This window comes from Vanacampus margaritifer, chromosome 2, assembly GCF_051991255.1.
Source record: "Vanacampus margaritifer isolate UIUO_Vmar chromosome 2, RoL_Vmar_1.0, whole genome shotgun sequence".
Classification (NCBI taxonomy): domain Eukaryota; kingdom Metazoa; phylum Chordata; class Actinopteri; order Syngnathiformes; family Syngnathidae; genus Vanacampus; species Vanacampus margaritifer.
Window position 1 is genome coordinate 42,448,604 of NC_135433.1, and position 14,167 is coordinate 42,462,770.

At 40.8% G+C, this 14,167-nt stretch overlaps 2 protein-coding genes across 4 annotated transcripts in view; one reads left to right on the top strand and one right to left on the bottom strand.

Moving 5' to 3' along the window:
• The window catches only part of mier1b (mesoderm induction early response 1b, transcriptional regulator), an 18,708-nt gene extending 17,522 nt beyond the window's left edge, over nt 1-1,186 (top strand). For both annotated transcript variants that reach the window (XM_077557203.1, XM_077557204.1), the window contains exons 12-13: nt 114-241; nt 329-1,186. In XM_077557203.1, the coding sequence (XP_077413329.1) occupies nt 114-241; nt 329-636 (436 nt within the window). In that variant the 3' untranslated portion in view covers nt 637-1,186. The remainder of the gene's footprint in view (nt 1-113; nt 242-328) is intronic.
• Nucleotides 1,187-1,802: 616 nt separating this feature from the next.
• On the bottom strand, nt 1,803-11,073 carry LOC144043503 (nucleotide sugar transporter SLC35D2-like). Of its 2 annotated transcripts, none has more exons than XM_077557206.1 (13): nt 10,977-11,073; nt 9,650-9,683; nt 9,460-9,546; nt 9,313-9,380; nt 8,157-8,228; nt 8,007-8,075; nt 4,664-4,766; nt 4,484-4,576; nt 4,305-4,372; nt 4,152-4,230; nt 3,998-4,080; nt 2,041-2,093; nt 1,803-1,951 (listed from the first exon to the last, which is right to left on the bottom strand). In XM_077557206.1, the coding sequence occupies exons 1-13, from the start codon at nt 11,018-11,020 to the stop codon at nt 1,941-1,943; spliced, it is 864 nt and encodes a 287-aa protein (XP_077413332.1). In that variant the 5' UTR covers nt 11,021-11,073; the 3' UTR covers nt 1,803-1,940. The 2 variants fall into 2 exon arrangements, with proteins under 2 accessions (XP_077413332.1, XP_077413331.1); XM_077557205.1 differs by lacking the exon at nt 10,977-11,073 and adding an exon at nt 9,997-10,278.
• Nucleotides 11,074-14,167: the final 3,094 nt, after the last annotated feature.

A 14,167-nucleotide genomic window follows, 5' to 3' on the forward strand; every position in this document is an offset into this window, starting at 1 on the left:
TGCGGATGCGCCGTATAGGAAATCAGTCCTAACCTGGTCTCCCTACAGAGACTCGGCGTTGCCAGTCTGAGACGACGTGTGTAACGTGCCTTTACGCCGCTGTGTGCCATCAGAGACTACATGGACAGATTATTGGATGAGACGGAGAGCGTGGCCTCCAGCAGGGCGGCGTCGCCCCCTCCCACCACGTCCAGCAGCAGCGCCAGCCACTCGGAAAGGGAAGACAGCAGCGGTCACAATGGTGAGCTCAGTGTGTTGCCCGTGTCTGCTCTAAATATTCGGAAACTTTTTATTCAATGTGCTTTTCTTTTGGGTTTTTTTGCGACAGGTATCGCAGGCCACAGTTCCAGTCATGTTGGAGATGGTACCCATATTGTCCCAGTAAACCAAGTGAACCTTGAGCCTGTTCAGTCCAACGGTCCCTCAGGCGACGGCGGCCTTCCCACGTCAGACAACAACTCCAACGGATGCAGCCACCCCAGCTCCCCCAGTCACGAGCAAAACGGTTCTCCAGAACCTCCCACAGACCAAAGAGACACGGCCGTGCCGCATGACAGACCGGCCAAGAGGTTCAAGATGGAGACGGAGCCTTTGGCCCAAAGTGAAGTGGAACCTACCAGAACACAGGAGAATTGAAGAGTCTGAATTTGTGTTGCAGGGATTGCTGATTTTCTTGGTTGAAAGGGGTCACATGAGTCAACCAAAAAATACCGTTGATCCTCCAGCAGGAGAAAGATTTGGACGCCTCTCCAGCCCATCCATGTAGCTCCGGACTTGTTTAACCGTCGTCTGTAATTACTTGACTGACTGACAGCGCTTTGCCAAGAATCTCTCTTTTTCTATTTGTACTCAAAGAAAAAAAAAAGAAAACCATTCCCATTAATATTTTTTTACACAAGATATTTATATTTTTTAACAAAAAAAGTCTATGATGGGTTTTTGCTTTTCAAGCCATTTGAACATTTGTGAACAGCAGAGAGAGTTGAAAATGACTTTGTGCTTAAAGTTGCCATGAGGGAGCACACTCAGCATAGGCAAGCTGGTAATGTCGCTAGTTCACTTTAGTTGCACTTTCATTGTACATTTCTGTGGTTGAGAAGCAGCAGCAACAAGCAGCAGCAGAATGACATTTTTACTGGGAGAAATAAACCACCACAGGTTTGTTTGTGTCAAGCCGCTGACATCAGTGATGTCCTGTATTGTAACGCATGTAGAAGATGTCTGCATTTTGGAATTTTCAGAATGGGCTTCTTTGCTTGACATTTTCTTTTTACTAGGCAGAATGTCAGTGATTTCTAAGCTTTGTATAGATTTCTTATATCCATTGGTACATTTTGAAATAGTTTTCACCAGTTTGTTTTCTTTCTATGCTTTCCTCAGAAGCACGTTGCCTGTCTTGCTCTGAAATATGTCATTTAAATAGGAGCCATTCCAATTTTTTCTCATTTGACTTTTAATCCATTTCAAAGCATTTTAAGTTGGGTCTTAGAGTTGCTAGATTTAACCAACACTTTTGAAAGTCATTGTGGTGGCAACACTACATACAGTTCTACGCACCAGGTTGATTTTAGCTTATGACAACTTTCAGCTACTCCACCAATTCGGTGAAGTTGCCTCTAAATTGTTTCAGTCTGCACTCCAGATTAAGACCACAAGATCATCTCAAAGCACATTCGTCCAGCCGGTCTTGTTTTTGATGTTTTGTTCAAACCCTGTAAATGACTTAAAGAAATAAATAAAAAAAACTGCATCATACATATAAAATAATTGGTTATATTTGATAAAGCTAGGGACCTGCTTCAATATAAAAATATAAATCACAACACGTGGTTAATATGACCACATGCGTAATAAGTCAAAGTATAATCGTACGCCGAAGGCACTTCATAATAAAGTTGAAATTTGATGGGTGTCTTTCTTCAGAGTAGGTCTGTTGAGATTCACGCCTTTTCTGTTGAAAGTATGTAAACATGTTGAGTTAGTGTACTGAACCATAGAAATGCACCATTGCATGTGATGAAATACTTAAAACATCCTTACTTGTTTGTTCCTGTGTGAAGGTGATAAAGGAATACACGAGGCTCCCTGCAATGCTTTCGAGACACAAAAATGACAAAATAACAATCCAGCTCAACAAATTTCAGGAGAAGCAAAGCTATTGTATTGTCCCATTTTTACCAATCAAAAACGATCAACAGGCCCATCTAAAAAAAAAATGAATGTTTTTGTCGCTCATTTCAGAAAGTGAAACCCATCTAGTCTATTACACAGTGTGAAGCTTTTCCATTTTAAGAGTTATAAACTTAAATTAAAGGATAACTCAACACCAAATCAACTTTTTTTTTTGCTGATAAACTGTATAAACTGGTGTCTACATGTCCTGGTTATTACCTTGACATGTTAGTGCATGTTTGTTTCGAGCTTGAAATGGGGGCAAAAAGCGTGTGTTTGGCTCCATCTTCAGGTTAACCCACTGGGATAAACTCAATTTAGCTGTTTGTCCTACGACTACGTCACTTGTTCCGCATGACGTAGTCACCTCCGCCACCCACAGGCTCATTCTCGTACACGCCTCCTTAAACGGCTTCTTAGCGAGTTGCTGTTGTCAATCACAGCCAGACCACGCCCAACCCTCTCCCCATTCGCAACCCAACGGCATGGCCACACCTCCTTTGAGCGCCAATTTCAAATCTTAGTGAGGGGTGGCGCAAGAGTCTGACTTCCTGTTGAGTTATCCTTTGTAATAGTTTTACTTTTAATGAAGGGGAATTCTTTATTCTGGCGCCCCCCAGCGGCCCTTACAATTACCTAAACTCTACATTCTGGCTAATGTACAGTACATTGTTCAAACTCAAGGCCCACTTTTTATGTGGCCTTGCACCATAATGTCAAATTAAATAATAACATTGACATATTGCAAGCATTTAATTGATACCAAACCCCTTCCTACAGTCACTTGAACAAAAGTTAAACTATTATCCTTGATTTCTGATTACACTACATGTAATAATACCATGATGCGGGGATTAAACTGACAGTATTTATGTTTTCATAATCATAACAGCCTTTGAGGGAAAACCCCAACTACAATGTGGCCTGTGACAAAAATGAGTTTGACACACCTGTTGAGCTGGTTCTGGGTTTACGGTCCTTGATGAGGGTGTCAATGACTGTCTTGGACATGATTGACTTTTGAAAGACCATTTTAAGGCCTGGGAAACCTTTGCTTGTGTTTGGAGTAATTAGCTAATAAGGGTGTGAGGCCACAATTTTTCCAATTTTAAACTTTTTCACAGTAATCTAGGTTTATAAGACACTTGATTGTGAGCCATAATAACCCACTTGCAACAAATAAAACCTTGATATGGTGTGTGTATCCTAAATGGGGGTTGAGTTGACGTTCTGAAATGAACGACAAAAAATAAATAAGTCAGTCGACAAGCAAGTGGCAAAATGGCCGCTCCCTGAGATGGATAAAAACAGCTGGATTTTGTCTCTTAACTCGCATTTCCCAAACACAATAATAATCCAAATACCATGATTGGAATAGTGGGGCACATAGAATTAGTGTAAGGACATTTTTTTTAACCTGACATTTCTCTAAATATGAAAAAATGCAGCCTTTTTTATCCATCTCAGCGGGGCGGCCATTTTACCCACTTGCTGTCGACTGAAGATGACATCACAGTTGCTCAGGGCTCAGGCAACGACCAATCAGAGCTCACCGGTTTTCTGAAGCTGTGATTGGTTGTCACCTGAGACCTGAGCAACCGTGATGTCATTTTCACTCGACAGCAAGTGGCAAAATGGCCGCCTTCTGATATTGATAAAGACTACTGGATTTTACTGCTTAAAACTCATATTCCACTATTGCAATATTAACCAGAATGTATACTAGTGGGACTGCATAGAACATATTATTGTCAAGAATTTTTTTGGGGGGGTTGACTTCTCTACCTCACTTCACAATTTTAATAGCTTGTTACTGCCGTCTTACCTTATGTTCAAACCAATAAAATTCGTCCAGGAAAAAATGTAATCTCCACCCAAGACCATTCCAATGTAGGTCACCAGAATATTCTGCAATAAACAACCACAGCAACGGTCAATTGTGCAATTCTAATGATGACGCTGAGAATCAACTGGCTTACCTTGATGCAGCCCACAATGGAGGTGGTGAGCGCAGAGTTGTATTGTGTGCACAGCATGATGGAGTACATTAAAATGAATCTGGGGAGGGATAAATGACGACTTAGACGAGTGTCGGAGGTACGGTCCATTCATAGTGTGCTGTCAAAAGTTACCCCATCACACAGGAGAGGACAAACTGCACAACAAACAGCTGGTCGGACCATCCATCATACTCCAAACTCTAAAACATACAAGGAATGTCTCAACAAAAGGGCTGTTTATATTTATGCCAAGGATTTAAAGCCTTACTAATGGTACTCTTATTGTAAAGTTAAAAAACAACAACCATCACCATTTTAAAGTCTCCGGTGTAGTACGCGTATGCCACAGTGGGTAAAATCATGATCAGAGCGTTGTAGTAGAGAAGTCCAAATTTGCCCAGATCCTGTAAAAACAGCAGCAATGAGTTCCAATCCGGATTATTATTATTTTTTTATTAAGAAAAGAAGATGTTGTGAGCAGCTCTTCTCACCTTGGCGTCCAGTTTCTGCTTCATGTAAGCACCACTGGCTGCTGTAAGCACGTTGTTCAGCATTATGAATGTGTAGCCCTCAAGGTCAAACGCGAGGTCGGTGCTACCAAACGCACGGATCAAGCACAGTCAGTATCTCACAAGTGAGTACACTCATACTTTGGCAATATTTGATTCAGTGTTGTCATGGGACAGCACAAAAAAGACACTTTGACACAATGTAAAGGAATTGAATGTAAAGCTTGTAAATTTGCTGTCCCTTCAAAATAACTCCACAGACAGACAATCATTTCTAAACGTCTTATCACCGTTTATGAGTTAAGAAATAAATTGGAGATTAACTTTATTTTTTTATTTGTTTATTTATGTTACACATTTATTTGTATTTTTTAGACAGAATATTCTTCTAATTAATTATTGATTTAGATTTAAAAAATAATTATTATTAAATATTCATAAAATATCAAATCCAATTTTTTAAGTTGCCGGGAAAAGATGAACAAGTTTTTAAAAACTATCTAAAAATGTCCAAAAAGTGACCATAAAATGTCCAAAAAGGAAGAGAAAAAGCAGAAATTTACCATCAAATATCCATGAAATTGCCCAAAATGTTATCGGATTTTATTAAAAAAAAAAGGTAGAAAAGAAAAAAAAGCAGAAAAGAATATGTTCAAAGAGTAACCTAAACTGTCCAAAAACAAAACAAAGGCAGAAAATTACCACAAAATATTTTTTTAGAAAGTCAGAATTTTTTTTCTTTAAAAAGGCAGAAAAGAAAATGTTAAAAAAGTAACTGTAAAATATCCCAAAACAAAAGAAGAAATACCAAAAATTACCATAAAATGTACACAAAATTGCCACAAAAGAGTCTGAAAACGTATTTTTAAAAAGCAGAAAAGTAAAGGTTTGAAAAGTAACTATAAAATGTCTAAAAACAAAAGAAGTAATCTTGAAAATTACCATAAAATGCCCACAAAAATGTCTGCAAAAAAAGGCAGAAAAAATGGTCCAAAAATAGCCAAAAAATGTTTCCAAAAATGGAAGACAACAAAAAACAACCCCAAAAATAAAATTTCAAAAAATCCTAAAACTAAAGACGTATGGTAGAAGAAAATGAATGTCAAAGTATTGGCTGTTGCATATTTTTGTGTTGTGGTGCAGCTCTAAACAGCTCTTGGCGGGGGCAGGTGCCGGTCAGACCTGGTAAACCCAAACGAATTGTGAAGGTTTGCTGGGAACATCTGGCAGAATCCCTCGTCAGAAAGAATTTCAACCCCCACCTACGTAGAACTTCTCCCTTGTCCCGGGGGGAGGTGAAGGACGTTGAGTCCGAGTGGACCATGTTCCGCGCCTCCAATGTTGAGGCGGCCGATGGGAGCTGTGGCCGTAAGGTGGCCGGTGCCTGTCGTGGGAGCAATCCTCGGTAAGGGATGCTGTCAAGCTGAAGAAGGAGTCCTATTGGGCCTTTTTTGGCCTGTGGGACTCTGGAGGCAGCTGACAGGTACCGGCTGGCCAAGTAGAATGCAGCTTCAGTGGTCGCTGAGGCAAAAACTCGGACATGGCAGGAGTTCGGTGAGGCCATGGAAAACGACTTCAGGGCCGCTTTGAGGAAATTTTGGTCCACCATTCGGCGTCTCAGGAGAGGAAAGCAGTGCGCCGTTAACACTGTGTATAGTGGAGATGTGATGCTGCTGACCTCGACTCGAGACGTTGTGAATCGTTGGGGAGAATACTTCGAAGTCCTCCTCAATTCCACCGACACGCCTTCCTTTGAGGAAGCAGAGTCTGGGGACTCTGAGGTGGGCTCTCCTATCTCTGGGGTCAAAGTCACTGAGGTAGTTGGAAAGCTCCTCAGAGTTCCTGGATGTTGTGGGGCTGTCGTGGTTGACACGCCTCTACAACATCGCGTGGACATCGGGGACAGTGCCTCTGGATTGGCAGACCGGGATGGTGGTGGTCCGGAGAGTGTGTTCCAACTATAGAGGGATCACAATCCTCAGCCTCCCCGCTAAGGTCTATTCAGGGCTGCTGGAGAGGAAGTCGAATCTCGGATTCAGGAGGAGCAATGTTGTTTTCGTCCCGGCCGTGGAACAGTGGACCAGCTCTACACCCTCGGCAGGGTCTTCGAGGGTGCGTGGGAGTTCGCCCAACCAGTCTACATGTGCTTTGTGGATTTGGAGAAGGCGTTCGACCGAGTACCTCGGCGGTCATGTAGGGGGTGTTTTGGGGGTACGGGGTACCGAGCCCCCTAATATGGGCTGTTCAGTCCCTGTACGACCGATGTCAGAGTTTGGTCCGCATTGCCGGCAGTAAGTCGGATTCGTTTCCTGTGAGGGTTGGACTCCGCCAAGGCTGCCCTTTGTCACCGATTCTGTTCATAACTTTTATGGACAGAATTTCTAGGCGCAACCGAAGTGTTGAGGGGGTGCGGTTTGGTGGCCTCAACATTGCATCTCTGCTTTTTGCAGATGATGTGGTGCTGTTGGCTTCTTCAAGCCTTGATCTCCAACTCTCACTGGAGCGGTTCGCAGCCGAGTGCGAAGGGATGAAACCATGGTCCTCAGTTGGAAAAGAGTGGCGTGCTCTCTCCGGTTCGGGGATGAGAACCTGCCCCAAGTGGAGGAGTTCAAGTATCTTGGGGTCTTGTTGTCGAGTGAGGGTAGAATGGAGCGGGAGATCGACAGGCGGATCGGTGCAGCGTCTGCAGTGATGCGGACTCTGTATCGGTCCCTTGTGGTAAAGAAGGAGCTGAGCCGAAAGGCAAAGCTCTCGATTTACCGGTCGATCTACGTTCCTGCCCTCACCTATGGTCACGAGCTGTGGGTCGGGACTGAAAGAACGAGATCCCGAATACAAGCGGCCAAAATTAGTTTCCTCCGTCCTCCCTTAGCGATAGCGTGAGAAGCTCGGTCATCCAGGAGGGACTCAAAGTCGAGCCGCTGCTCCTAGTTGAGAAGAACCAGTTGAGGTGACATCTGGTTCGGATGCCTACTGGACGCCTCCCTGGAGTGTGTTCCACCGGCGGGAGGCTTCAGGGACAACCCAGAACACGCTGGAGAGACTATGTCTCCCGGCTGACATAGAAACGCCTTGGGATCCCGTCGGAGGAGCTGGTCGAAGTGGCTGGGGAGAGGAAAGTCTGGGCTTCCCTCCTAAAGCTGCTGCCCCCGCAACCAGACCCTGGATAAGCGGTAGTAAATGGATGGATGGCAATAACACATAATTTATCCTATTTTCCAATTAACAGCTGAGACCACTGAGTCACATGACATCAGGGAGGGGAAATGCCTATAAACCCAATATTCACATAAATGTGCGGGGTGTACTCACGTTGTGAACTCACCTGGCGGCTATCAAAGCACCGAAGATCATAGTAAACACGGTGGTTTTGATTGCAGTCGAGTATGTCTTTCTGATGGAAAAAAAAAAGTAAAGTGAAAGTTGTGCTGGATTGTTGGCACAGCGACAATATTGGGAATCGAACGAGACTTGCCTTAGCAAGATGCTTTCACACAGCATCGTAAAGAGAATGCTGAACCTCCTCAGAACTGTAAACATGGGCAAACTAATACAGGAAGAACAAGAGTGTAACAAAAACTGCCTTGTGTCATGATACTCATGGTTCTACAGAGTGGTACAGTTCAGATTAACCACAATTAAATGAAGCCAATCCAAAAATGTTCTTTACAATAATTTGTTGTATGCCTAAACTCTGCATTCTCCTTGTGGAATACGAATATAGCAGCAAAATCCACCTGTTTTTATCCATTTTAGGAGGCGGCCATTTTGCCACTTGCTGTCGAGTGAAAATGACATCACAGTTGCTCAGGGCTCATGTAACGACCAATCACAGTTCACCTGTTTTCTGAAGCTGAGCTGTGATTGGTTGTTAACCAGTAGTTTTGATCTATATCAGAAGGCAGCCATATTGCCACTTGCTGTCGAGTGAAAATGACATCACAGTTGCCCAGGTCACAGGAAACAACCAATCACAGCTCAGCTTCAGAAAACAGGCGAGCTGTGATTGGTCGTTACCTGAGCCTAGAGCAACTCTGATGTCATTTTCAGGCGACAGCAAGTGGCAAAATGGCCGCCCCTGAAATGGATAAAAACGGTAGATCTTGCTTCTTAATTAATAACCTAAAAACGCAATATTAATCAGAATACAGTGTCTAGACATACAACATATTATTGTAAAGAAAATGTTTGGGTTGACTTCTCCTTCAAGCTTGTCTCTCCCAGTGGCGGGAAGTAACAAAGCACAAATACTTCATTACAGATTCTCAGCTATCCGTACTTTACTGGAGTATTTTTTTTAAACTTTTTTTCCACCCTCTAATCGATACATTTGAAAACAACTCCTTACTTTTTCAAATTGGACTTTTGGGGTTTTTGTTGATTTCCCTCACTGTTGGAAGGTTAAACTAGAACTAAAATGGCTTGGGTCCTAATTTAAATATGGGCAGAATTTTTTTTAATATTCACTGCATTTTTTTAAATGCACATAAGCACAAGGAGAACATGAAAAGCCCACACGAGATAAGATTTGAACCCCCGAACCGTGCTGCCCTACAGCGGAACCAATAAAGAGTAAATAGAACAAAACTGTACAGCTTGCTGAAAACAGAGCCTAATTCTTAGAAACCAACTTGAGTCTCTGAGTCCCAAACAGTCCGGATATCTGATTCCCAGCATGGAATAGAGGCAGTGGAAATATCTGCAGGACCAAAAACAGGTTACCTTCATGAAGTCTTTTCTCTGCTACACTCGATCACAATCTGATATTTACACCTCACCTTGCGTGGTATACTTAAGTCCACATCTGGAAATGAAATGACACCCAACATTTTGCCAACCCTCAGAACTACGACTGTTGCCAGCATCTGCCAAATAAATGAAGTGGGGCAAAGTAAACAAGGCTGTTCACATGACCAAAATCGAATGCATTATTATTATTATTATTAGTGATGCACAGGAAGTACTCACTTGTCCAATTCCAACACATGTTGATGATGGAAATCTGTAATAAACGTTATGAACGAATGAATATTGACACATACAAACTAATTCATCGATTGTAAATACCATAAACTGTACAGTAGTACATTTAATAATTTGTAATTATTGTGTTAAATAATTGGCTAACTAATTTACATTACGTTTTTTTCCTGGACATTTTATTCACTTTTATTTTTCCTTGTTTTCGGGAGGGCTCTGGTTTAGTTTGTTACAGTATGGCCCTTTTCCAATTCATACGTTCTCTCTGTCAAACTTTGAAAACAAACGCTCGTCCACGCCGAGGCAATGACTCACTCTCGTACTTTGTACTTTACCTGTAGCTGCTTAGGACACTTTTGTTTACAACGACGATGAGAAAGGAACTGACTCCGTAAAAACCTGCAGCCAGCAGTTTGGGAAGCACCGTGGAGCCGACATCCAAATTGCCGTTGTTGGCTTGTGGGGATGCTCCTTCAGCTGCACGTGATAATCTTCGTCGACGTTTCTGCGGCTCTGTCATAGTTTTCTAGTCAAATGCACTCGCTTTGATGCCGGGAGGCTTGTGAAGCGGAAAGTTGAGCGCTCTAGTGGGCATGCGCAGTAGACAGCGGAACAAATGGTGCTTGAGACGAAAGCGGAAATGAATGAATGGGTTACTTTCTTGGCGCAATGTTTGTTATTAATGGTTGCTGATATAAGGGAAATATTTTATACACAAATCTAGATTTTTCAAAACAAAACCCTGTTGTAATCATTGGTTGAATGAGTTACGTTTGTGGTACTAATCTTTGATTTTTGTAAAGATTAAAAAAGCCATGTAATTGATTTCATAGCTGATGAAATTTAAGTTGTTTTAATGCCCTTATGTTTAATGCCCTTTATTTTTCTTTTGTCTTTTAATTTCATTCTGTTGTTTAAATGCTGTATGGCTCTGTGTATGGAGATGTTTGACTTGGTTTGACTTGTCAAATGCCCAGATTGTTTGTAATTGTATATTTTGTTCAATTAAAAAAATATATTGGCGCAATGTTGATCCGAACCGTACAACAGACAATTTTTGTTATATGTTGGATAAATGTTTTTAGGACCGCGCACGATCGCGCAGGCATATAAAGGTATTTTGTTTTAGTGTGGATGCCGTAGCTAGTGATCCAAGATGGCCGATCTTCTGTGCATGCGCATCACAGATCGTGCAGGGGTCGCAGATCACGCCTTAACAACCTCCCTTCGCTTTTAGCATAAGCGCTAGGCTAGAGCAATGTTTTAAAAACGAAGCATGTTTTGTAATTAAATATACAGTGGATGTAATTCTTACCCTCGTGTGTTTAGTCTTACAGTTAATTCCAACTGGGATGTCATTAAACAGCTTAAAGGACGCTTAACAGAATAACCAGAATAACATATGCTACACACTTGCTATTTGCTAATGCTAACGAGCAAAATGGTGCGTTCAGGGTACTTTCACAGCGTTAGAAACTTCGGATATTTTTGCAGGGGGAAATAATTAGCCAATTGTTTTGGCAGATGTTTGAAGGGCAATAATCGACTGATTATAATCGGCGGCCCTAATCTTTTTATTATACGGAATTCCAAGGCTTTGGGACCCGTAACACTTTAGGGGAAAATGATTAGAGAGGGTAAGGATTTTGAGGGCATAAAGGGTACGTCCCCAATGCAATTACACGTTTTTGCCTGTGACTATTGAAGACATTTAACATTTTCTATGCATATTTTTACTGTTTATGAATCTACTTATAGTATATAGATGCCATATAACTGTGATAATGTTTGTGTGAAATATATTGGACATATAACTGTATTGTAATGAATAACACTTTTCACTCCCTTGGTGAGATAGGAATGCACATGGGAGGCATGTTCTCAAGTTCTCAAGTTGATAACACTGTGGGTCTGAGGGAGTCTAGGTCGCATACCTGTCTAATCATATATTTCCGGCTTTGGACGAAACTGGAGTAAACATGTCAGTAAATCTCTTGTCTGTCTATTATAATTGCTAACCCTTTGTCCAGCCTCAGAGGAGGAGTATGCTTTTTTCATCTATAAAGCGACTGTTTTGAGATGGACACACTCGAGGCTTAACATCACTTTTGAATGTAAGCATGTCTTGTGTCTTTTAGGAGCTCCTAAAATAAATCTTTTGCAAAAGAAGCTTCTTCATCAGATCTCATTTTTTCAATTATTTTTGAACACGCCAAGATTACACTTAATATAGTAATCAAATAATACCTTCACTATCATACAAACCAGGCAGATTATTACAATGGTCAAATGACATTTCATCACATTTTGACATCAAAATAATATAATATAGTCCAAAGTCCCATGCTTTTCAATGAGCGGAGAGGAGAGCGTCCTTTCACCGAGTTGACCTCCATTTTGCCTTGTGAGTCCTACTAAAATTATAAGCAAACATTTTTTGCCATCCAGCACTGGCGTGCACAGGCAGACCTCTAGTGGTGCTCACACCCTTGCCCCTCTGCCCTCTCTCAAAAACGTGCCCTTTGGAAAGTTCGTTTTTTTTAAACACTTTACTGAGGACAGGTCAATGTTGACGGTGAAAGGAAGCTCTCTGTGATCCGTGCATTGAAAAACATTGAACTTTGGATCAATGTAATTTGATTTGTGCGGATTATTTTGACTTCAAAATGTGATGAACTGTTGTTTGTGTCTGGTTTGCTAGTAGTCACAGGCAAAAACAATCCAATACGTCATTGGTGATCCAACCATTTGCATTGAGTTGCATTGTGGAAATATCAGAAATGCCTTGTCGATTGCCTGTGAAAAATACCCTTTTGGCTTCTTGTAATGACAACAGTCAGTCTTATTCATTCTCATGCCATTGGTCTGTTCGGTTACAATTGGTCTATTTATTTAATAATTGTAGCATAATGCCTAGAAAAGAGAGGCTGAAAAGATGAAAGGTCAGAGTCAAGGCCAGCAAGAGTCATGTTAACTAGAGTTAAGCACCTTTTAAAGATCCCATATTCATATTGATTTGCTTCTTAAGGTTAATCGTATTGATAAAGCTTTATTAGCAAAATTATTAGCTATTATTTAGTACAAACCATAACTGCAAGTTACTTCTATGCTACAAGTCTTGCAGTCGTGTTGCCCTAATAGGCTGTTATTAGCTGTGGGGTATTATTAGTTATTATTATGTGTGTGTAGTGTTTATTTAAAAACTTCTATTGATATTTCCGAACATCCGGGCATTTCTGTTATGTCCCCAATGCAAATGCTTCCTTTATACGGTGAAAACAAACAGCAGATTGTAATGCATTCCCCTGTGATATCATACAAACGACATCTCATCACATTTTGAAACAATCCTCACAAATCAAATTACAACAATCCAAAGTCCAACACTTTTCAATGAGCAGATAGATTTCGTTCACCAAATTGACGGGCATCTTGACTTGTGACGTCATCTCGGAATTGTCTGCAAGGTTTATTCCTTGTGCACAAAAGTGCCCCCCCCCCGGGAGCACTTGCCCCGCAAAATATCTGTGCATGCCACAGCCATCCAGTATAGTAAAAATATAATTTGGCCTATGGCTAGCTATATGTATATATATATATATGTATATATATATATATATATATATATATATATATATATATATATATATAAATTAATAGAATAGTATCGTTTTGAAGGCCAGAAAAGAAAACATTTAAAAATTAACTACAGAATGTCCAAAAACAAAAGAAGAAATCCTGAAAATTAGCATATGTCCACCAAATTGAGAGGGGAAAAAAAGGCAGAAAATTGATTTAAGGCTGGAAAGAAAATGATCTAGACATAACCATAAAATGTCCGAAAACAAAAAAAAATCTTGAAAATTACTATTACAATTACCAAAATTGCCAAAAATTTCGTAAATTTGACAAAGGCAGAAAAGTCTAAAAATGTTTGAAAAATCACACACACACCAAAAACAAAGACGAAAGAATGCGGCATATATTTCTGTTATGGTGCAGCCCTAATGAGCTCTTGGGCCCTCAGTAAATTAAAACAAACAGTTTCTCTCATCACATTGTTCAAATGTTTTGCAGGTCTGAGTCATGACAAGACTTTATTTGGCCTCAACTGGCTCTTTCGACAGTAAAAGTGGCTGACCCTTGACCTAATTTGTGTGTTGTATTCCATTCAAACAGCAACTGCACCAAAAACATGTTAAATGTTTGAAGATTGGTTGAGATGAGATGAATGTCATTTTCATTTCTGCAGAGTTGGAATCCTTGACACACTTGATTTGGCATTTTTATATTGTTCTTTTGAAGAGACGAAGGAAATTTATGGTGAAGGGTGGATTCATTAAAGAAGGATTCATGTTGAAAACTAATGAAAGCTTCTGTGATGCTTGGACACGTCATAAACTGTAGTGATGCTGTAAACCTAACTATAGTACCGTAGTAGGGGGAAAAAAAGTTTATTTTTCAAGCTAATAATAGATTTTCACTTAATTTATGAGAATCAATCTT

Excerpts from the sequence above, each read along its gene's own strand:
- LOC144043503 (XM_077557205.1), bottom strand. The coding sequence starts at position 10,181 with ATGACAGAGCCGCAGAAACGTCGACGAAGATTATCACGTGCAGCTGAA. Across the intron at positions 8,229-9,312 it reads TTTGGGACTCAGAGACTCAA|TTTGCCCATGTTTACAGTTC; the intron begins GTTGGTTTCTAA and ends TTCCTGTATTAG. Across the intron at positions 4,577-4,663 it reads AGCAGAAACTGGACGCCAAG|GATCTGGGCAAATTTGGACT; the intron begins GTGAGAAGAGCT and ends CTGTTTTTACAG.